We start from the raw sequence: 23600 nt of genomic DNA on the forward strand, positions 1-23600 counted from the left end.
ATCATTCATCATTAATACAAAGTAGTCCGTTAGTATCCATAACTGACATAATCCACAACAAAACTTCTGTGAATAGATACCTTTTTGATTTTCCTCGGGCTTTGCCTTGATTGCCTTCGGTTTGTTTTACCCTTCAAACACGGCGGCGGCTTGTTGCTATGCAGGTCACATGATTTGTGACGCAACGCCGACCAAGAGAATCGGTCTCTCCGGGAAGATGGCTTCGGTGGGCTAGTTGGATCGTAACGAAGAAACGTTAATGTATAAATTAACGATTTAATTAGCTTGATTTGCGAAGTATTACCACAGCATAAGTCATATTAGGCAGCCCTTAAAATGCTTCCCCGGGCCGGAGAGCGGCATGGCGGCGGCCGGTTTATATGCTTTATTATTGTACTGAACGCCGTGTTGTTTTCAGCCGGAGTTACAGCAACTCAAGATGAGAATAAAGTCATTCAGGAGCAGCCCGCGGAGGTTCGTATGGAGCATTTATCTTCTTTGCTAGAAAACATTCATGTAAGAATTTTTATTAACACTATAAATGTGTCAAAGAGGACTTGTGCTGGAAGTAGCCGGGTAATTAGGCTAAGTTAGTGGCATTCAAGGGAAACTGGTTTGACTAATAGATTTGTTTATTAAACAGATGAATGTAATTTTGACAAGCAGGGGTCTTTCAGGGGATTCTGCTGCATCATCGACATTTTTTATAATTTCGTATTATATTTTTATTTGAAGAATTAACCATACGTTACTCTTCAAAAACATGAGCGGGGAGACACATTGACTCCGGGTTTGAGAGCAGATCAAATAAAAAAACCCAGGTGCATCGGTCTGTATTAAGTGTTTTTGTAGTTTGTTGCTGCTTTTCTTACGTTTTAATGTTAAGTTGATCGTCTAAGTCAGTGGTTCTCAAGCAGGGCCTCAGCAGATTTTCAAGGGGGGCCCAATACATCTTAAAATTATTTATTTAGTTATAATAACAATCAATTTAACCGATTGAATATTTTCAGTTTATTTGTTTGTAATCTGGGGGCCTTGGAGTAAAAAAGGTTGAGAACTACAATGGAAGTACAGTAGTATCATTTTGACATTCATTCACAGCACATATATTAAATAAAAATAGTATAAGTTTGAAAGGTTAACTTGCTGGACCGAATTTATAGGTTTACCTGAAGCGTTTGGGAAACTAATAGAAAGCTGAACATTCGTAACATTCTTGTTCAATTCTTTACATTCTATATGTAACTCTTCAATATATTTCTTCAGGCAAGGTGTTTGGATGAAAAAGCAATCATACTATTACAGTAGTTGACAATCTCAGGAACTTCTCTTCTGAACAGTTCAGTTTTCCCAACATTAAAGGGGTCATGAACTTAGAATTCTAAATTCCCTTGATCTTTTAATGTATAAAAGGTCATTGTCCTTAATAAATAAATAAAAAATCTATGTTTCAGAACTCAAGCTTTCTTGTTATCTAAAACCAGCTATTTTGAAGCCAATCTGCCTAAATGTCAGGTTGTGGAATGTGCCACTATGATGTAACAGTGTGGCTAAACCCTACCTCTGCAGAAGATCAACAACACCTGCTTCTACGTCACTGCCTGTTTAGCTCCGCCCACCTACCGCACATGTTGTGTAAATAATGAGACGCAAACGCAGGTCTGTTCCGAAATCAAACGATAAAGATGTCTCCGAATACAACAAGACACTGCGCAGATCCAGATTCATTAAGAACTTTGTTTGTGGATTCCTTTATAAACACAATTCGAAGCAGGATTTTCAGAAAGATTGTAACTAAAAGACAGTGGCAACTAGGGTTGCTCCGATCACGATTGGCCGATCGTTAATGCGCATCTCGTCGCATAAACGCTGAAAATGAACGTGGATTTGCGCATCTTCTCAGTTAACAATGGCTCCGTGTAGTATCAGCTGCTCTATGTGAAATCACGCACCTGATGGAATTTACCGCTGATTAGAGAATGGCTTTACTGACGAGATGCGCATAACGATTGGCTGATCGTGATCGGAGCAACCCCAGTGGCAACCATATTGGATCTGAAAGTAATGTCGCACCCGAGCGCCAACCTCCTGCTCTCTCTCGTGAGGCCAATAAGGAAGTGACTAAAACTGCAATTCATCTACTGGCCGCTTGAGGCTGGCTGCAAAAGGGAGTCAGTTCCATAGACTCCCCATGTTAAAATGCCCAACTTTACAGCAGGAAAAAACATGTTTACAGCCTGGTTCAAAAAATGATTTTGGTCTAAATAGCAAATTTTGCCCTTCATGACAACTGTGAGGGGGGGGGTGGATTTTTTTAACTCATCCGTTTAAATTATATTAAGACTTAAAGTTCTGCATAATTAAGGGCGTAGCAACTTGAGTAACGGGTGGATTGCCGCTGCTGACACTGCCGTCGTGCTAGGTGGGTGTGGCTTCAGCAACTAGCTCCCGCCTTTTTGCCCATTTTTGATTGTCCGGCAGAGTCGCGTGGTGACGCGCTGCCAAGATGGCGACGGCCCGCTCTACACACTTTAGGCTTCAAAAACACACTTCAGGAGACTACGGGTGACGTCACGGACACTACGTCCATGTTTTTATACAGTCTATGGTCGCACCACACAAGTGTGAGTAACTGTTTTTATTACGTGGTGGTCCCTATATAATAGCTTTGTCTGTTTTTACGGATCATTTTATATGTACTGAGTATTTGTGTTTTAACCTAAATCACAGCAGTCATCTATGAAAGATGTAGCCTAACAAACATACACAAGTGTGTACAATCCCCCACGCCTATTCAAAACAGTCCATTCTGATGAAGGGGTCAAAACAGGACAGAAAATAGCCAATTACTTCTAAATAATGTTTTCTTTTAAATGTAAAAATCTTGATGGCATTATGAGTGGACCATAGAGAACAGTACGAAATGATAAAAAAGCCAATTCATAACCCCTTTAATCCTTGCTTTATAGATAAAAATACATACATTCTTATATTAAAATGCTGAATTGCATCTATAATTGTTGTAAATGTTTATATTGCTCCATATTTTGAATAAATGTGTTGCCTTTTGTAACATCTGAATCATAATTTCTGTCCAGCTGCAGAAGGCCACCGTCGGTCTCGCACCCGGCCCGGCAGTGAGAGCCGATGAACTCAATAAAGGAAACCTGGGCTTTATTCATGCCTTTGTGGCAGCCCTCTCAGTCATCATTGTCTCTGAACTGGGAGACAAGACGTTCTTCATCGCAGCCATCATGGCTATGCGCTACAATCGCCTCACTGTTTTGGTGGGCGCCATGTTGGCTCTGGGACTCATGACGTGTCTGTCAGGTGGGTTGTACAAAAGCACCTTTACTTTTTAAATCGTGTTCAGAGGCTGATATGTTTCACCTCACATCTCCTCTTCCACTTTTCACCAGTTCACCAGACTTTTGGTGTCACATGACTTTTAGTCACAAATCCTATCTATAACATTTGTTGAATAAACTGTTATCTGTTATAAATTTAAGCTAGCATTAAAAGTAGCAAGATTTAAAAGAAATCAAGACCTTCCTCTTTAAAACTGGGATATTGTCCTGTCCCACCTCAGAGGTCTTGACCTCAATTAAATGTATACTAATTTGACCATTAAAATTATACAATAATATAATGATGTTAACAATCTATTGGATTTATCATTAATTGCAAAACAATGTTTGGTTCCTACTGAGTGAAAGCTTAATTTGTCAAATTTGCAATAATTTTACCCATTATGAGAATAATTATTTATTTTGTCGTCACCTGTTTTTAAAAATTTCAGGGTTCCTATTCAATGAAAGTCTTGTGAGATGTTTACAGGTTATCGTTCATCATGCAAATATAATAATATATTTGAAGTGTTTGGTTCCAAAATGCAATAAATGCCATTAAAAAAAAAAAGAGTTCACGCCGAAATCATTATTATATCTGGTCGGTAATGAAAAGTAAATTTTTAATTTTAAGTATGCGATATTCACCATGTTATTCTTCCATGTTTTCTCCCCCATCTTTCCAAACCACGACAAACAGTAGTCTCCCTTCTCTGCAGAATGTGATACATCCGCTGAACCAATCACAGCACCTCATTCCACATATTGTAAACAGTAGTGGCAGTGCTTTGAATACACCCATCATCTTAGTTTTCCTTCCTCTTTACTACTAGTTTTAAGGCGAAATAAGCATGAATGAACATCAGATGCCTCATGTAATCGCTCATTCAGCATTTCAACCACGGAAAGACAGCAATAAAACAGATTTTAAACAAAACGTAATGTAGCATTTAATTTACCTCAGGAAGTCATCTATGTCCATAGCTTATTAGTGCGCTATAAATGAACTGCAGAGAAGAGCATTTCGTGAAATATTAGACTATTATATTTTACTTTACCTGTTAGTAATGTCTTATGTAATGTTTAAATCTGTTATGAAACAAGTTGTGAGAGGCACTGTGTAAATGAATATAATTCAACAACAAATATAATTTTTATAATTTAGAAGTTAATTTAAAAACTGCATTATGTGCAATTTACATGTTTGCATATATATTTTGAGTGCATAGACTAAAAAAGATGGACGACGCACCTTCATTCACTTTCATTGAAGAAAAGTGAATTGAGTCCCAACAGTGCATGGTCATATTGAGCTGATTTGTGACCAGAGTCTGCGCAGTAGAGAGTGAAGTGGATCCGCGTCCTGCCCACACTCCTGTTGAGGCAATCGCAAACACACGCCCCTGACCCTTTTTTAAATTAGCTTGACTGGTCCAATTTTTTTCTGATGATTTTCCATATAAGAGGCTTGTGTTAAAATAAGGTAAACACAACTCCAGTCTCTTCCTGAAGGTCCCGATAAAGCCTGTTGGTGTCTCAGTTCGCTAAGAGAAGCTGTCAGTCTCAGCTGTCAATCATGATGTCACACTTTCTTTTTTATAGCATCACATAACTAACTAAAACCAAACTTATTTTAAAAACGAAAACACCCTAACTTACATCAGCATGATAAAATCTACATCAAATGACTTAAACCATGTTTGAAAACAAAATATTTAAAGTGAAATTTAATTATTTAGTTTAATTATTTACATTTTTACTCAAATTAATCCAAATTGATTTATAACGTTCTGGAACCAAACTCTTTAATTTGCATCCATCCACAACAATACCATCATGGTCATAATATCATGATCTAAAAGACTTCTAATGACAGGCCTTTTTGCCTCTTTACCACTTTCTTATATAATTCTAAGGGTAATATTTTAGTTTATAATTCAGTGCTTAGGCCACAGAGTGTTTTTCTACCATGTGTTATTTATAAAATCCTTTGTATGCATGAATGACCTATTTTTCTGTCTTCTCTTTAGTCCTGTTTGGTTATGCCACCACCATTATCCCACGGATCTATACCTACTACATATCGACAGCGCTGTTTGCCATATTTGGTTTGAGGATGCTGAGGGAGGGACTGAGGATGAGTCCAAATGAAGGGCAAGAGGAGCTGGAGGAGGTCCAGGCTGAGATAAAGAAAAAGGACGAGGAGGTAAAAGCTTTCTAACTCAAGTCAGTTTGTTCGCAGGTGTGGCTAAATAACATCCCCTACATAATTGAAGCATCTTATCTGAGCTTTGATTGGTTGATTTCCTCTCCTCTCGCAGCTTCAGCGTTATAAGCTAGCCAACGGCTCACCCGACGTGGAAGCAGGGACGGCGACCATGTTACCTCAGAGGAAGTGGCACAGCCTGATCTCACCTATATTCATTCAGGCACTCACCCTCACCTTCCTCGCAGAGTGGGGTGACCGCTCTCAGCTTGCCACTATTGTGCTGGCTGCAAGAGAGGTATCCACACAGGATCCAAAATTAGACCTTTTATTATGAATTTTCTTTTTTTTTTACTTTTTACAATTTAAACATTCTCAATGACCATAAAACGGTATTATGTATTATATAAAAAATTCTAACTTGGATGAGATCTCTATATATTATGTATAAATTTTATTCTTTCTTTAGACTTTTATTCTGCAATTGGTTTCATAAATAATTTTACTAAAAGTACTTTGTCACTTTTTACCCATGAAAATGTATTTATCATTATTGTTTTTTAAAAATGGTTGCGATATATTTTTATTTATAATTATTTTAAATGCTTTTTCTACTAAAATGTTCAATTTTAACATTTTAAATATTTGTAATGTCCATTTAAAAAAATAACATTTAAAAAAAATGGATGATATATTTTTATTTATAATTAATTTTAAACAAACCTTCTACTAAAATACTTTCTCACCATTTTAAGTATTCTCAATGCCCAAGATAAAAATGTATTTTGTATTTTTTTTATTTATATATATCCAGGTTAACAGTATTTTATATATGATATATATATTTTTAAGATTTTAAATATTTTATTCTTAATTATATTAGACTTTCATTCTACATCATAAGTAATTAACCTAAAGGAATCCAGCACTCCATATCACTCATTATTAGCAGCTAGCAAATGACTTTAGTGTTATTAACATGAATAACTGGCCTGGTTTGTGCTGCAGGATCCATTTGGAGTAGCAGTTGGAGGAACATTGGGACACTGTCTGTGCACAGGCCTGGCTGTTATCGGCGGGAGGATGGTGGCTCAGAAGATCTCTGTTAGAACCGGTGAGTCATTTAGTGCAGTACATTATGCTCTGTTAGTTTGCATAAGCACTGACCTATATCCAGATTTATTTAATGATGTTTCCTGTTGCTTTCTCTACAGTTACAATCATTGGTGGAATTGTTTTCCTTGCCTTTGCATTCTCCGCCCTCTTTATCAAGCCCGATTCTGGATTCTGATGGAAGAATTGGACTCTTGCTTTCATTTTGTATATATACAACCCAGACCAAGTCGAAGAGTGAGAGACTGCACAAAGACTGCAGATGGCTTGTTTATATGTTGGAGTAAATCTCTTTTGTGTAAGTGAAGTATGACTGAATGAAAGAAAAATCATTTACTGCTCATGACTTAATGAGCATTTTAGTTTTTTTTGCTTAAACCCCTCCCTGTTTTTGTCTTTCTTTACTTTCAACCAGACACTGTTCTATTTTTAGATGATCATCATATTTCTCCTGACTGTATGCCGCCTAACAATTTACTTTCCTGTAAGTTCCTGGCATATTGTAACATTTTAAATGACAAATCATGAATCTTGTTTCCTTATTGTTTTACCAGTTTGAGCAGTGTACTATGGGTAAATACTGGCCTGGTTCCATTCTACTTTATTCAAGTTCAAGCTTACTTGACTATAACAACTTTAAAACTAAAACCAGATGAAGCACTGTCACTCTTCTCTATGACTGTCTACCCACTGCACAGCAGTGAATCTACTCACGTCTCAGGAGTATTTAGTGGGTAAGAGCCTTAGCAATATAATGGTCAGTACTGAATTGAATGCTGAATTATTGGAACTGCCTGGTGTCTAAACTGCCTGTTCATGGTTTGTCCTTTATTCATACCATATTACCAAAGGCTTGAAATGTAGTATGAAATAATGTCAGATCTGATTGCATCATCACATGTGGCCTTTAAACACAGTCACTGTATTTACTGGTCATGATTGTGCACTCATGCATTTCTGCTTTTGTGTCACTGGTCATAAACTTTTAAGGATTGTCATGCTTTTAGGAGCTCCCGTTTGCATGCTTATTGTTTAGGAAGACTAAAATTTTGCCTTTTCTTCTGAATGGTTTTTATTTATTCTATTATGGAGCAGAGATACTGATATTTTGTCATGGTTGAAGAATTTGTTCTATTGAGGAGATTTGGTGCGGTTTTGTGTTTTATATATATATATAAAATTGTGTGTTTTAATATATATATATATATATAGCATTTTCAGGGTGACTGTCAATATTTGACAGGGGTAAACTTTGGAGATTGTGCTGGCTGAACTAAAAAAACTGCAAAACTATTATTCCTGTAAATATTGAATAAAAAGGTCAGTTTCAGTCTGTCAGATGTGGTTCTTTTTTCAAAATGCTAAACAGTATTAACACTACACTGTTAAGAAGCACAAAGATGTTAACAGAAATATCCAAAAACATTTTGCGGCCACGAGTCATGCGCTGCATTAGATGCAAAAGATCAAACCACCTGCGTCTTCAAACAAATGTCACTTCAGCTTTCCTCAAAACTAACTCCACTCTCTTTTAGCCATTTTTTCCAATTATTTTTAACCAGCTGGTCTCAAGGTAATTTTTCACAGCCATTAAGTTAATTGTCCTACCTAGACTAAATGCCGGTTCAATACATGAACGCGTAAATGTGTTCCATAGAGTCTGACGACCAGAGCGTGTCTTCAAGTTTTGTCTTCATTTTGAATAAAATTCCTATAGCTTAATATTTTGAAATCAAAGAAACATGGTAAATATTTTGATTACAATGTGTGCTTGTGCTATATTTTGCCTTGTGCCTTGCCTTTTTTCCCGGACCTCCAACAGGAGGTTTCGAGGTCCTGGAAACAGCCGTACTCGGCGCGTATCACTAACGCTGGATTTCGCCACCATTTTTGATATTGCGAACCATGGCTATGCAGCGATGCCTCCGGTGGAAGAGACTCTCGCCGAACATCTCGCGCCTAATTCGGCCGCGGCATGGAAGTCTCGCCCCCTTCTTCCTTCCTGTGTCGAATCGCGTCCAGCCTCATCGGGAAATCCTACATGGCCGCTGGCCAAGCAGCTGCTTCGCTCCACTCTATGGCGGCCCTTCAGGCCTACCAAGCAGAGCTCTTAAAGGAACTCGATGAAGGGGAGGGTATCACACCTGAGGCCGTGAAAGAGCTACGACGAGCAATGGATTTGGCGCTACCAAACATACTGCTCGAGCAGTAGGCCATTCCATGGCTGGTTTGATTACGGTCGAGCGCCACCTCTGGCTTAATCTCACCGATATCAAAGAAAAGGACAAATCTTTTCTTATGGACGCTCCTGTTTCTAAGGACAGTTTGTTTGGAGAGGCTGTCACTTCGGTGGTGGAGAAATTTAGAGCAGCGAAACAGCAATCAGCCGCCTTCCGCCAGCTGATTCCTCACAGGCCTAGGGAGGTTGAACTCCGACAGGCGCCCGCGCGTTCTCGCTTAACCTCCTCTCACCGCCAACGAGTTGCCTCACGGGAAGAGCCTTCACTTATGGCGCCCCCTCATAAGGATTGGGGTCCTAAGGTTTTTCCACCGGCTCGCCAGCAACAACGGAAGAGGTTAGACCTGAGCTTGACGGCTAATGCCTCTCGTTCTCGGGCCAAAAATAGCAGCTCCTGATACTCTTACTGCTTGCCAGGGACTGTGCCCTCCACTAGAGAGCGCTGTTGGACCGCTTTTGCGCATCCAACCCTCTCACTGCAGTCCCCACACTCAAACACTGACTGTCCCACCGCAAAGGGCGCTTCGAGCAGCATTGGATCGAGGTATCATGCCGAGCGTTCCCTCAGACACTCTGCGCAATTCAGCTTTCAAAATCCGGGGACGGTTCAAGGGTCTGGCAAAGATGACCCGTTTATGACGGCTCATACAGCCGCCGCTTTTTCTTTAGCGTCAGAGCCTGATGTCCATCTTGTTGGATTAAATCCTGCCGTGGACACATTTAAGGATTATACACAATGAGACGCAACGACTTTGACGCATGCACTTCCCCTGTTCACGAACGCCGCAAGCTTTTCGTGCCCGGACATTTTAATGCGTATGATGCGTAAGTGTTGCAGAAAGCGGAAATCTTGAGACCGCTAATGTTGTTTCGGGCCGTTGTGGGTGTTACGCACAATTAGTCACAGATACACCATTCAGTTTCGAAAAGGCCCGCCTCCTTTCCGCGGAATTCTTCCCACTGTTGTGAAACCAAAGGAAATAGCGGTGCTGCGACAGGAGATGTCAACTCTGCTGAGCAAAGGGGCTATAGAGGAAGTACACCCCTCTCAGATGGAGTCAGGTTTTTACAGCCGCTATGGGTTGCGACCCATTCTGGATTTATGCCGTTTGAATCTTGCACTCAGGACGAGCAAATTCAAGATGTTAATGGTAAAGTCTATTTTGTCTCAGATTCAGCCAAACAACTGGTTAGCAGGCTCTCCATGGGAGATTCCCCTCAGACAGGATCTGCTATTGCAAGCACAGGGAATGATTTGGCACCCAAGGCCAGATCTATGGAAGCTGTGGGCGTGGCCTCTAAACGGGGTGAGTTAGTATGTCCCGGTCTTTCTGTAGAAACCACAGAGACTATACTGAATTCTAGAGCAGCTTCTATGAGACGCTTCCTCTCATGCTTTCAAATGGAAACTGTTTACGACCTGGTGTGGAATTCGTAATATGGATCCAGTTTACTGCCCAGTGGCTTCAGTACTGGAGTTCCTTCAGGGCCGTTTCTCTGATGGAGTTACGCCAGCCACTCTGAAAGTTTACGTGGCAGCCATTTCAGCTAACCACGTGTATATATAGATGGTGCCTCAGTGGCCCGTCATCCGCTGGTTTCTCATTTTATACAGGGTGCGCGATGGCTGAGGCCTTTCCGCCCTGTGCGAGTTCCTTCATGGGATTTATCTATTGTGTTGCAAGGTTTTATCAGGGCATCCGTTTGAGCCCCTGGAAACTATACCGGATAAAATCCTGACTCTGAAGACAGTTCTTCTTGTGGCTTTATCCTCCCTCAAGAGAGTTGGGGATCTACAGGCTCTTTCTGTTTCACCCTCGTGCATGGAATTTGCACCGGGCTCTGTGAAGGTATTGCTGCGACCGAGGCCTAATTATGTCCCTAAGGTCGCTTCTAACCCTTTCCGTTTTCAACAAGTGGTCTTGGAGGCTTTACCCCCTGCAGAGGCGGGGTCAGGAGATCTAAGTCTTTGCCCTGTCAGAGCGCTAAAGACTTATGTTGATCGTACAGCCCCATGGCGTGAGTCTGACCAGCTGTTTGTCTGTTTCGGACATAAGAATAAAGGCCATGCTGTCACAAAACAACGCATGTCCCATTGGCTGGTGGAGGCAATATCTTTAGCCTATGAGGCGCGCAGACTCGCTTCGCCCTTAGGAATTAGAGCTCATTCCACGAGAGCAGTGGCTTCTTCACAAGCTTTTCTCAGTGGGTCTTCTATAGGATGGTCCTCACCGAGCACTTTTATCAAGTTTTACAGTCTGGATGTGAGGATGGATCCTGGCTCCCGGGTTCTCTTCGCTTGAGCAGATGCTTCCTTGGATCCCACCTATCAGGTACGTCAGGCGTTATGGTATAGGGTTCCCATACGGTGACGTCACCGCAGCATCGAAGTGACCTATGAAAGGGAACATCTCGGTTACGTATGTAACCATGGTTCCCTGAATAGGGAAAGAGATGCTGCGGTCCCGGCCGTTCAATACCTTGATAGCATTTTTCTTCTTCAGTTCATGAAATCTGAGCGAAATAGGCGTGTGCGCATGTGTAGGGTGGTGCCAAATGCTATTTGGCCAATAGGATTGGCGGGATGGTATAGGGCTTCAGACATTTGTCACACCGAGGGGTGTTCCCATACGGTGACGTCACCGCAGCATCTCGTTCCCTATTCAGGGAACCATGGTTACATATGTAACCGAGATGATTTCTCATCTCATTCTAGTAATGACTTTCTGAAAATAAAGAAGACCGTAGTTTCGCCAAACATTGTTGTATCCCATTTTGCTAAAGGAGCTATTACCACTGATCTACAATAGAGAACATTAGAGGGATCAGTGGCTATTACCCCACCTTAATCCAGTAGAATATCTACTCTTTTTCAGCACAACACACTTAATACACTCAAAAGACGGAAGAGCAAACACTAGAGACAGACTTCATTTTTACCATTTGCTTCTCGCACTCTTCACAACACAATATATCAATTAAAAAATTAATTTGGTATAGAAATTGTGAATGGATAATTACAAATGTAGATTATGTAAATATAAATAACGTTGATACTATAGTGTTATCTGCAAACTTGAATATAAACTTTGATACTGTGTTAGCTGAACTGTGGAAATGCAAACATAAAAATATAAATAACTTGATTACCTGCACTTTGGTAAACATATCAATCTAACATGAATAAGTTAACTTCGATAACCTGTTAAACATTTCCTGTACAACACTGTTGTGTATTTACAAAGAAGTCTTCGCAGATAGTTCGCTATGGACAAACAAGACAGATGGGTCAAGGCTTCCAGCACTGCACCGGATGTGATAGAGCTGGCTGCTGAGGCAAAACATGGAAAGTGGTTGTGCATAGTCCATTACGACATGGTGAGAATGTAGCATAACTTACATTTTTAACAGGATGTTTGTCTGTTTTTCCAAGTTTCGGATTTGATGATTGTCTCCTAGACAACAGTGGAGTAGTTATGGAGTACTGATTCACTGGATATTCCCTTCAACCAAAGCACAACTCTAATTTATGAAACTTATTTAGAGGAAAACAGTCACACCCAAAAGTAAAGGAATAAAAACAGTCAATACAATTTATATGTATATATATATTTATATATATATATTTTAAATAATTTTATTTTCAAAATTGAATAAGGGGAGTAAACGGCACTGTTTGTTTAAAAAGGTTCCATTATTTCAATGTTAAATGTAAGAATGGCCTGGCTCATAAAATGAACCCAATACAGCACACTGTTTTCTGATATTACAGATTTTTTTTTTTTCTGAGGTCAGGAAAACAGAGCAATGCTCTGGTAACCCCCGATGGAGGGTTAACATTGGATGAAACCTAACAAATGGTGAGATTTTAAACCTATTTATAGGTATATTTAAGTAATTTTCTATTTTCCCCCACATTAATGTGTACTGACCAGATCAATTTCATGAGCCAAGCACAAGTGCTCTGCAAAGAACATCACACGTACAACAATTAAATGATTGCAAGAGAACACTGATAGACATTCAGAACTTCTAGTGCATACATCAGTACTACAAAACATTTAACATGGTTCACCACCCCCTTTTTTTCACTGGGCGCTTTTACTATTTCAAAAAACAAATTGAACAGGATTTGCCATGCTCTCCCATCTTTCCTCAGAGCTCTTTGGGTTAATTACTAAACGCCAACTGAGGAGCATCGAGCACCACAGACAATTCAGAGGTACATAGAGGACAACCATTTTATATCATCCTTTATTGTGGCTCTTTACGGTAAATGCAGGAGAATGTGTGTTATTGAAGAGGTCACTATCAGAAGATTAAGGAAGGAAGAGAAAGGAGGGGCAAGATTGATGTGGATTTGTTTTATATTCTGAACCAACCTGAGGAAACTGTAGTATTTCTGTTACCGTAGGGCTGACATAATACAAATCAGTGCAGAAAACAGAAAAACAAACCCTTAAACTCTGTCAACAGCTGACATCTGATGCCTGTGCGAGAGGATGCACTATACATCAAAAGGTCATTTTCGACCCAGCCTGAATTTGTACAGGTGTCCTATACTTTTTAAGCAAGACTTAAAAAAAAAAAAAAAAAAATATGTATAACCTTCAAGTACCCCAAGTCTGCAGCAAACATGAATGACCTCTCTTACTCGGGCAAAAGCCTTAAAATAACCACTTCCTGAATTCAACTGCATTGTGAGGAGAAAGTTCAGCTGGTCCTCCAGTGTGTCACAGATTGTTTAAATCCTTCGTTTGAGGTTACAATATGGAGTAAGCTTAATTTCCAGTTCCCTTTCATAGCAAAAGGTGTATAACACCTGTTTTTTACACATCAACTATAGTTTATCTGCATAAATTCTCTGTTCTGACGCTGCTGTAGAAAAATAACATCTAATTTTTCAATATATTCCTCTTTAAAATATGTTACTTACTATAAAGCTAAGTGACAGTTTTACATTCAATCAATAATCTCGCTTGCTCATTCTAGCCGTTCCTTCATACAATTTCTGTGGTACTGAAATGTACAGCCATCCATTACTTTTACATGACCACAAAAACCAACACATTTAATGACCGTCATATTCCAACTCAAAGGGTAAAAGAACAACAGGGTGAGTTAGATTACATACTGCATTATCTTAGATCACTTGAGTTATTCTGCTATTGTGTGGATACTGCAACATGAACTGTGATTGGACCAGCAATCCGGGTGGTTGGCTTTGACATCCCACACAAACCGAACATTCAGACTGGCACTTTCATATATATAGTGAGGTCTGATATGGAAAATATTGGATTGAAGAGGTAATATGGCAATCGTGGCCTAATGTTTAGAGAGTCTGACTTGTAACCCAAAGGTTGCGGGTTTGAGTCTTGGTACTGGCAGGGATTGTAGGTGGGGAGAGTGAATGACCAGTGCACTCTTCCACCATCAATACCACAACTGAGGTGTGCAGCTTTGAGCAAGGCACTGAACCCCCAGCTGCCAACTGCTCCGGGTATGTGTGTGTGTGCGCACTTGGATGGGTTAAATTCAGAGCACAAATTCCTAGTATGGGACACCATATGTGGCTACACTCACTCACTCAATATTGCTCATTAGTGCACTAATTTCTGATGATTAGAAGAATAATTAAAACAATTAATAATAATGACTCACATGATCAATACATAAAATACTAAATCTGTCCTCTATAAGTGCTACCTGTTGATAAAACTGAGCCTTTATTTAGTTTTCTTCATAAGGATAAAAAGGTTCCAAATATATATATAACAAAAATTTTACTCTAACGGTGTGACCTATTTGACCAGAGGAAAACAATAATTACTTTAGAACATTGATGATGGCTAACTACTAACAAACGTCTCAGAGCAACTTTGGAGAAACTTTCTTGTCAAGCATGTTAACCAACTACAATCTGCCATATCTGGACTGTAATACTAAAGGGGCCAATAAAACAGAATCAGATTGTCAACATTAGGGTTGCTTTCTGTGCTTTGGGCAAAGAGCTAGAAGTTGCTAGGGACTATGTCAGCGTCACAGAGATACTAGTGAACCAATACATTCCTGCTTTTCCAGAGCTGAGTGGAAGAAGGTTGCAAAGTCAAGTCACTATCATTGAAATGAGACCCAAGAAAAGCAAGTGAAAAGTATTCCTGCATTAAGCTGTGCAAATATATGATAATTTTCTATCTCTAGCTGATAGAGAGGTTTGGTTGTGTGAAATTATATTTCTGGTTTTTCAAACCTATTTAGTGAATCAAACCTAAAACACTGTACAACAGTGTAAACAACCATGTAAAACTAGAGGAAGCTATGGCATTTAGGATCATACACACTATGCAATTATATTTTTCCTCATCATAACCCTGCTGTTTTAAGCATCAGTTCCAGTTCAGCAGAGTGTTTAAATACCAGCCATACTTAAAAGCCAATGGCCGCTGAAAGCCATAATGATTCTGCGCTAAACAGTCAGAGCACCGTTTCTATAGTTTTTTTTGCTTAACCGCATGACTAACTAAATATGAAGCCTCCTCTTTAAACTATTTACAAATGTTAAACATCTCTCTGAAATATTCCTATCTATATATTTTCAATTACTAAGGTATATAACATGATGCAAAACATCTAAAGATCACCTGTTCCTTTAACAGTTTTACTAAAACACGAAGGCCCTTTTAAACCAACTGTGACACAATCTGTGGATCCAGCACTGCCTGCTTGGCAGACACACATACACACAAACACATGTGCGCAAGCACATACACACACTCTTACCCCCATCCCACTGGAAAAGAGAATCTGTGAAATCTGTGTCTGTGAAGAGATCAACCATTATGTGTATTAAGTTTAGCTTTTTTCCTCTGAATATTAGAAAAAAAAGTATATTCAAAGCTACAAATAACAGACTATGCTTTTCATCTCATGCATCATATAAAATATTAGTTTCTCTTTCCTTTTGTCAATATATTTACACATTATTTTACAGGTGAACTGTACAATAAAAGTTGAATCCACATGACATTCTTAAAAATATTTTCTGACCCATAATTACTTGCGACAAGTAAAATGAGGAGGAAAGAGGAAGAAAAGGGAGGACCGAGAGAAAGAGGCGCCGTTTGTCCTGCAAGATTTCTTCAGGTCTGCGGCTCGTTCTGCATAAATTAAACCTGTGATAGAGGGATGACGGCACACAGTGGGCATACGAGACAAGGGGGAAACAGTTATTGTGGAGGAGACCGTTTATGGAAAACCAGATGCCGTTGATTCTTTGCCAGCCTGCAGAAAGTTCAGCATTCATGGTTGGACCTCTCCCAGAATTCAGTGCAAGCAGCTGTTGATCAACTACCCATAGGTCGAAAAGGGCACAGGGTTAAAAAAAAGGACACCCGTTTAGGCCCTTCACCTATATGCAGTGGAAGGGTATCTGAGAGGGAACAGTACAAATACTGCTATTTTTTTTTTTTGCTCCAAACATCCCCCTCAGAAGCCCCTCAGCCTGCAGGACTGCTCAGTGGTGATCTGGTTGTTGTCTCTGACGTGCGGTCAGCTACTGAGGTGGTGCGTTGGACCGGTCCATGCTGTCTGAGCGATGAGCTGCCAGTTGCTGTTGCAGCTGCTGCTGTTGTTGCTGCTGTTGCTGCTGCAGCTGCTGCTGCTGTTGTTGATGCTGCTGTTGCAGCTGTTGTTGTTGCTGTTGATGCTGCTGATGCAGTTGTTGCTGCTGCTGTTGCAGTTGCTGCTGCTGCTGCTGTTGTTGTGTTGCAGCTGCAAAAGTGCCTTGCTGCTGCAGGGGAAACGCTGCTTGAAGGATCAGCTGGGCAGATTGGTTGCCATGTAAAAGCCGAGGGGCCTGCAGAACGAAATGCAAAATATAAATATATAACTTCATGTAGAGAGAGATTTTTTTTCACATTTTGAGAAATCTATCACATGATTTGAATACATTTATAATTTAAAATGAATAAAAAATATAAATTGTAAATGTGTGTGTCTGCATGTCCTTTAAATGCATGTCTGTAGATCTATTCTATTCTAGTAACTTAAGGGCAAAAGGTCTTTTTTAGCTACGCATGCAAGAAAAATGCTCAATAAAGAAATAGCTGTCACAAAATATTATCACTTTTTAAAATCACTTTTTAAAATTTTTGAGAATAAATTGGCCGACCTCTTTTATTCAGCTCAAACCAAGCTGCAGAAGCGTTATAAAAGTAGTCCATAGAACTTCTGTGCTGTATTCAAAGTCTTCTAGAGTCATGTGATAGGGTTGTGTGAGGAAGAGGCAGGGATTTTAGGTCATTATTCATAGCAAGTCTTCACAGCCACCCTAGCTCTCCATTTTCATAAAAATTGTCAGTACGAAACTGAAAGTGTGACAGTGTTTTCCCTCACTATTGTGACACACATACACATGAAACGGCTATCAAATCAGAAAAAAAAGTAGGGCAGGACTTGACTTGATTTTGTCCATCTGGAATTGATTTGTTTGTTACTCTGAAATCTGGAATTGGATCACAGAAGGTAGAAACTAAACGAACGACTGCTGGTGTAAACATCATTTTGAAGCTTCAGTCCTCATTTATCGTCCATCAAATTCTTCCAGGTTTCACTTTTTTCATGATGTGTTAAATGATTAGAGTGTTACAATTTTTGACGGAATTCCATTTAATCAATAAGTTGACCAAAAATATGCTAGTCAATGAACGGTAAAAGGGTCCTAATTCTCCCTGTGGGAGGATTACCTGTAGGAACTGTGTTTGCTGCTGGGCAAGCTGGGCCTGTCCTTGCTGCTGGGCAGTTCCTGTAGCTGTCTGTGACTGCGTCTGAGCCTGCTGCTCCTGCATCTGCGCAGACGGCTGCTGGGTGATGCTGATTGTTTGAGCCTGGCCCTGCTGCGGGGCAAACGCAGTCACCACCTGCCCCATGAACATAGTGGTAGGCACCATAACAGCACCACACGCCATTGGGCCAGTCACTAGCTTAGTGAGGAGCTGTGGGGCAGCAGGGAACCTGTGGGAGGCAGGACAAAGTGTTATTAGTTAGCTTTGATATGAGTTTCTGTTGGGATCAGTTGTAGCATGACATGCTCAGGAGTGCCCAGGCATTTTCAAAGAATGTTTTATTGTTCATTAGTAAATAACCAGCATGTTTTTAAAGCCTGCAAAGAAGGTATATTTACAAAAAGGAAATGGAGGAGACATGAGATTAATGATCCTTTTTAACTAGTTTAGTATTCAAATGTGCTTATTTAGCTGGGTAAATGCACTTCATGTTTATAATGAGGCATAGTTTCAGTGCATGTTTGTAAAAGTGTTTCATGTACCGTATCTGCCGATCTTGTGAGAAGGTGGCAACCGCGGCTCCGCTGGGGCTGCTGTTCTGGGCTAGGCTTGTGGAGATCTGCACAACGTTGGCCTGCGCCGGCTGAGAGATCATCATGGTATTATACAAAGATGCAGGCAGTGCTCCCTGAGGAGACTGCAGTGTGTGAGACATCCTCTGAGACTGCTAAAAAACAGACAAGAGATACAGATGTTATTCTATATTTATATATACATTTATATACCGTATTTTCCGGACTATAAGTCACACTTTTTTTCATAGTTTGGCTGGTCCTGCGACTTATAGTCAGGTGCGACTTATTTATCTAAATTAATTTGACATGAACCAAGAGAAATGAACTAAGAGAATTTAACCAAGATAAAACATTACCGTCTACAGCCACGAGATGGCGCTCTATGCTGCTCAGTGTATGAGCAGCATAGAGCGCCCTCTCGCGGCTGTAGACGGTAATGTTTTCTCTTGGTTCTTGGTTCTAAATAAATGCGACTTCTAATCCAGTGTGACTTATATATGTTTTTTTCCTCATCATGACGTTTTTTTGGACTGATGCGACTTATACTCAGGTGCGGCTTATAGTCCGAAAAATACGGTATTCAAATATATGTACACAGCATATTATACCGTATGTTATTTATATGCTTTTGCATTTAATAGAAGGCTGGTTTATCTTTTATATCTGAACCTACCACATATTTTATTTACAGAGAATATTTTGACATTTTTGGACTTGGAATATTCAGCGAAACTGCACATTTTCACTCTTCTAAACATAGTAATGTAGCAGTGTTCTTTCAGTATTCTTTATATATTATAATTTTTATTCATATTTTTAATTGGCTAATTTTTTATTTTATATTATATTTTATATATATATATATATATATATATATATATATATATATATATATATATATTTTTTTTTTTTTTTTTTTTTTTTTTTTTCGTTTTTATTTTTGGTTAATTCAAGTCATTTTGTTATGTGCTTTTGTAATTTTTTTTTACATTACTATTTAGGTTTAATTTAGTTTAAGTTCAGTTTTTATATTAATTCAGGGTTAGGAGAAAGTATTTAATTTAGTTGTCAAGATAACATTTTTCGAATGTTTTTTTTTTATCTAATATCAATAGTTTATTTAATTTCAGCCTTATTCAAATTTAGTTTTAGTTTTAGTTAATGACAATCAAATGGGATTTCCTATCATAAAGTAAGATAAAGGACTAAACTAGATTTTTTTATCCTAATAAATGACATATGCTAATTTAAATATGCTAAATATATTTAATATGGAAACCAAATATTGCTTTGATGAAAATGTCTCAAATAGATTTGCATAGTTTTAATGTCAAGTTTTAGAAATAAATTTGAATTCATAGTACATTTTTTGCTACGTCTATATTTCGAATGCATTTTCATAGAAAAGCTCACTGTCTCACTTGATTTAGATTGGAGCTCTGATCTCTGAGAAGGTTCTGTTGTTGTGGCGGTGCCTGCTGAGGATGCTGTGTGACAGTGTGTTGTGTCCCTGTATGTGTGGATTGCAGGCCACTTTGCAGGCCTCCTGTCGGCACCACTGCCCCCTGCATGGACAGAGAGCCCCCTGGCTGCACGGATGATCCCTGCGTCAGCTGCACTGAGCCCAGATTGAGACCACCGCCTCCGGGCTGCAAGAACATCTACAAAGCCAAACAAAAGGGTCAATTTGAGGCAGGTAGTGCACCTTCAATCAAAAGCAAGGGGGCGCTCTTACCTGTAAGTTCTGTCCTTGCACCCTCTGCAGCTCCTCCTGGATTTGCCGCAGTTCCTCTTGTTGTCTCTGGATGTTGGCCTCAATCATGCGTGTGCGCTGTTCCAGCTGCTCCTTAAGATGCTGCATCGCATCCATCTGCGTGGAAAACTGCAGCACCGGCTACAAAACGATAAACAGCACCAGGTATAATATTTTCAGTAGGCCTCAGGTGTTAAAGCACCGACTACCATGCTCGCATTTAGTGGCATCAGGCATTTAGAGACCTGAACACTAGTAAGAGTGATACTTGTGAATGCAGTAAAAGGGATGTTGAATTACCTGCACACTGGGCTGAAGTTGTTGAGGCTGCTGAGGCTGAGACACAAGAGATGCTGCCATCGTCTGTCCTGTGTTCTGAGAACTCATTGACTGAAGAGGGACGACACACAAGGTCAATACTCAGTGTGGACAATTTCATGTTACTTCATAATTTGCTCTTCTTATCCTACATTGTTGTTTATTTCAAAATTAAGATGGGTTTTGTGTTTGGACACAAGCTCAGTGATCATGACATGTACCAACCTGACTGCTAATAGAGGACCTCCGCTGTGATGTCATCTCAATGGCTGACACTGATTGGCGGGGGGGTGTGCTATGGTCTGTCTGCAGCTTTGTCTGTGTGGCTACAGACACACAAACATATTTGGGTCAGTCACAGTGCTGAAATGTGAGTAAACATCTGAACATGCTGTGGCTGTGTTTTGTTTGAGCACCACCTTCTCTCTTTGGTATGTATACATACACGTAGGGTCCGAGACGGCGGTGTGTGTTGAGGACTTTCGGGAGCTCCGTGATGAAGCGGAGGGTGTGCGGCTGTGATCGAATCGCTCTAGCGCCTCCTTCAGGCTGGAGGTGTTCAACTGGGACTCAGAGCCAGAGTCCTGAGACTGAGCAGAGTGAAACAGAGTGGGATTAAAGGATCGTTCTGGGCATTTGTGGCACAATATTGATTATCACTGAAAACAACGGGGGGGAAACATTCTTAAAAAATAAAAAGGTTAATTGAAAGGTTTATTAATCTAACAATTATATAAACTATAAATGTATTCTCTCTCTCTTCCTTCGGCTTGCTCCCTTCAATCAGGGGTCACCACAGCGCAGTGATCCGCACAACCGATTTGGCACGTTTTACCCCAGATGCATATAAACTATAAATGTATTCAATTTATAAAATTAAAACATTACTGTGAATGTGACATAAAACAATAAAATGTTTTAGTTTTCTTTATGAATGATGAATTTGAATGTTATGTTATAAGAAATTGAATTTGTGTAAATACTATTTTATTTGCATATTAAAATGTAATAAATTGTTAATAAGAACAAAATGTATTGAATAAAAGTATATAAATATTACGAAACAAAATATTAAATGTTAGTTTAAATATATTTTACATATTTGTTTATTATATGTGTAAATATTTATATAATAAAATTAACACAACTGATTGCATCTTTATGAATAAATAATAAATATTTCAATTAAAGTTATATAAAATGACTATTAATAGCATAACATTTAATCAAATGTATAAAGAAATGTCTGTGTAAATAAATGTATCTATTGATACTTTACATACTTGCCTGTTATAATGATGGCTAAAGGGTGTTCAGAACTGAATTCAGAAATGTCTCACCTTGTCTGCTGAGATCTCAGGAGGTGATTCCTCAATGCCCAGCTCCCTGCGCTGTTCAGCCCTCACTTCAGCATAACTGAGACGAAAGAAAAGCATTATTTAAAAATAAAATAAAAATACAACTAAGAATCTCTCTATAAACAGAAGCGCCACAGCCTGCTTTACATGGCAGCAGTTTCTTTCTTGCTAGTAGTTCAAACGTCACATGTTCTGACACCCTCACCTGACCACAGTGTGGGTGCAGACGATGAACTCCGGCCGTGAGTTCCACTGGTGGTAGGTGATATAATAGTGAGTCTGAAGCCAGATCCACTGCTGACCTTTAGTCAGGAAACGGTAATAGCATGACTTCCCCTTACCATACTGCATCACTGCAGGGAGAGAGATACCTTATTATTACAAAGTCAAAACTCAAGACAGTGCCATTCATTCATCAATTTCAAACCATTGTCCATTTTTAAAACTGGGGAGACACGAGTACACACAAAGAGTAGTTGAACTCACAGTGTTCATGGCACTTGGCTAGGGTCTCCAGGTCATCCACATGATAGTAGTCGTACCCTGAAGTACCCAGAACCTCAAAGGGTAGGTAGCCTATGATGGGGGGTGCCCTGCAAAATACAATAATGCAACTTCACATCATCTGCATACACGCATTCAGTGGGGTCATTCTCAAAGTATATGACAAATATGTGAACTGACTTTGACTCAAGGAACAGAATTTAAATGGTTTAGAAACTCCATAAAAAAAACTATTTCTATACTCTATACTTAACAGTTTGTTAAATAACATTTTGTACATTTCAACAATACTGAAAAAATTCTACAAAATTATTTGATTTTGTCAAGTGTCTGAAAAAACATTTGTGCCCTTTATCAATTTTAACATTTCTATGGCAATTATTGTTATTATTTCATTTTTATTTATTTGTTTTTAATTGCATTTTTTTATTCTCCAAAGCTCAGACCTGTTAAATGTGCAGATGGTGATTTTCCCACCACATGGAAGTTAATAAAGTTATTAATTTAACCTTTTAATGCATTTTCGTAGTATTAAATGTTATAGTTTATTGATTATGATTTATTTATTGATTTTAGTCTGACTAAACTGACACCACTTTTTTTTTAAATCACCATTGTCCTCAAGAAAGTTTTACGTTATGACTAGAAAGAATGTTTTTATAGTAGAATACTAAACTGAACTGAATTCAAAACTTCTGCAACTTCTTCATTTTTTAATTCAGACCATCTTTTATTTTAAACATTTTACAATTTTACATTTTTTTTTTTGCAAAAACTGATTTCTTGGAACAGATTTCCAGGCATTCCTTGAGTCATATGAAAATGTTTTGGGATAAAAACAGCATACAAAGATCTGAAGTGCCACTAGCTTCTGCTAAACAACTGATAATGTGGAAAACCATTTGCTTTAATATCTAGCATCTGTGCCAATTAAACGCTAGCAGCTATTCTTCTGAAATGACTCATCTAAATTCAGTAGAAACCTTTCCAAGCATAATGGAATTAAAAGTTATGTTCATGTTATTCCAGATGTATGTATAAGCCTTTGAGTCTGTGGGCTGAACGTGAGCTACTGATTACTCTGAGACATTCTGTGCAAGCATGAACAAACATGTCTTCAAAAACAGAGAACAGTCTCAAGGTGGAGCGTATCATGAGCGTATCATGAGCCTGAAGTGAAGGACATCCCTGAAAACCAAGTACTGTAAAGAAATGACATCAAGACAATAGTTCTCAGCCTTTTCGACTTCAAGGCTCCCTGCTGTACACAACTATATTCTAGGGCAGATGTGTCAAACTTCAGTCCAAGAGGGCCACTGTTCTGCAAAGTCTCCAACCAGCACAAAAACACAATAAAAGCGAAGCCTGATGACGCTGTAAAGAAGAGTGGAATGATGGGAG

General features: G+C 39.2%; 2 protein-coding genes across 3 annotated transcripts in view; one reads left to right on the forward strand and one right to left on the reverse strand.

Annotated features, from left to right (window-relative positions):
* The first annotated feature begins 205 nt into the window (after positions 1–205).
* On the forward strand, positions 206–7608 carry LOC132092543 (transmembrane protein 165-like). The gene is made up of 6 exons (XM_059498823.1): positions 206–474; positions 3099–3330; positions 5378–5553; positions 5669–5851; positions 6562–6667; positions 6768–7608. The coding sequence occupies exons 1-6, from the start codon at positions 337–339 to the stop codon at positions 6842–6844; spliced, it is 912 nt and encodes a 303-aa protein (XP_059354806.1). The 5' UTR covers positions 206–336; the 3' UTR covers positions 6845–7608.
* Positions 7609–15230: 7622 nt separating this feature from the next.
* The window catches only part of LOC132092546 (circadian locomoter output cycles protein kaput-like), a 56618-nt gene continuing 48248 nt past the window's right edge, over positions 15231–23600 (reverse strand). For both annotated transcript variants that reach the window (XM_059498827.1, XM_059498828.1), the window contains 11 exons: positions 22182–22288; positions 21901–22048; positions 21678–21753; positions 20783–20927; positions 20563–20663; positions 20320–20409; positions 20002–20160; positions 19688–19927; positions 18234–18418; positions 17653–17920; positions 15231–16763 (listed from right to left, as the gene is read on the reverse strand). In XM_059498827.1, coding sequence (XP_059354810.1) covers positions 16461–16763; positions 17653–17920; positions 18234–18418; positions 19688–19927; positions 20002–20160; positions 20320–20409; positions 20563–20663; positions 20783–20927; positions 21678–21753; positions 21901–22048; positions 22182–22288 — 1822 coding nt within the window. In that variant the 3' untranslated portion in view covers positions 15231–16460. The remainder of the gene's footprint in view (positions 16764–17652; positions 17921–18233; positions 18419–19687; positions 19928–20001; positions 20161–20319; positions 20410–20562; positions 20664–20782; positions 20928–21677; positions 21754–21900; positions 22049–22181; positions 22289–23600) is intronic.

This window comes from Carassius carassius, chromosome 18 (genome assembly GCF_963082965.1).
Source record: "Carassius carassius chromosome 18, fCarCar2.1, whole genome shotgun sequence".
NCBI classification, from domain to species: Eukaryota; Metazoa; Chordata; class Actinopteri; order Cypriniformes; family Cyprinidae; genus Carassius; species Carassius carassius.

Bases quoted from the DNA above. Each gene is read 5' to 3' on its own strand.
- LOC132092543 (XM_059498823.1), top strand. From the start codon at position 337: ATGCTTCCCCGGGCCGGAGAGCGGCATGGCGGCGGCCGGTTTATATGC. The intron at 475-3,098 runs GTTCGTATGGAG...ATTTCTGTCCAG, and splicing joins TTCAGGAGCAGCCCGCGGAG to CTGCAGAAGGCCACCGTCGG. The intron at 5,852-6,561 runs GTATCCACACAG...TTTGTGCTGCAG, and splicing joins TTGTGCTGGCTGCAAGAGAG to GATCCATTTGGAGTAGCAGT.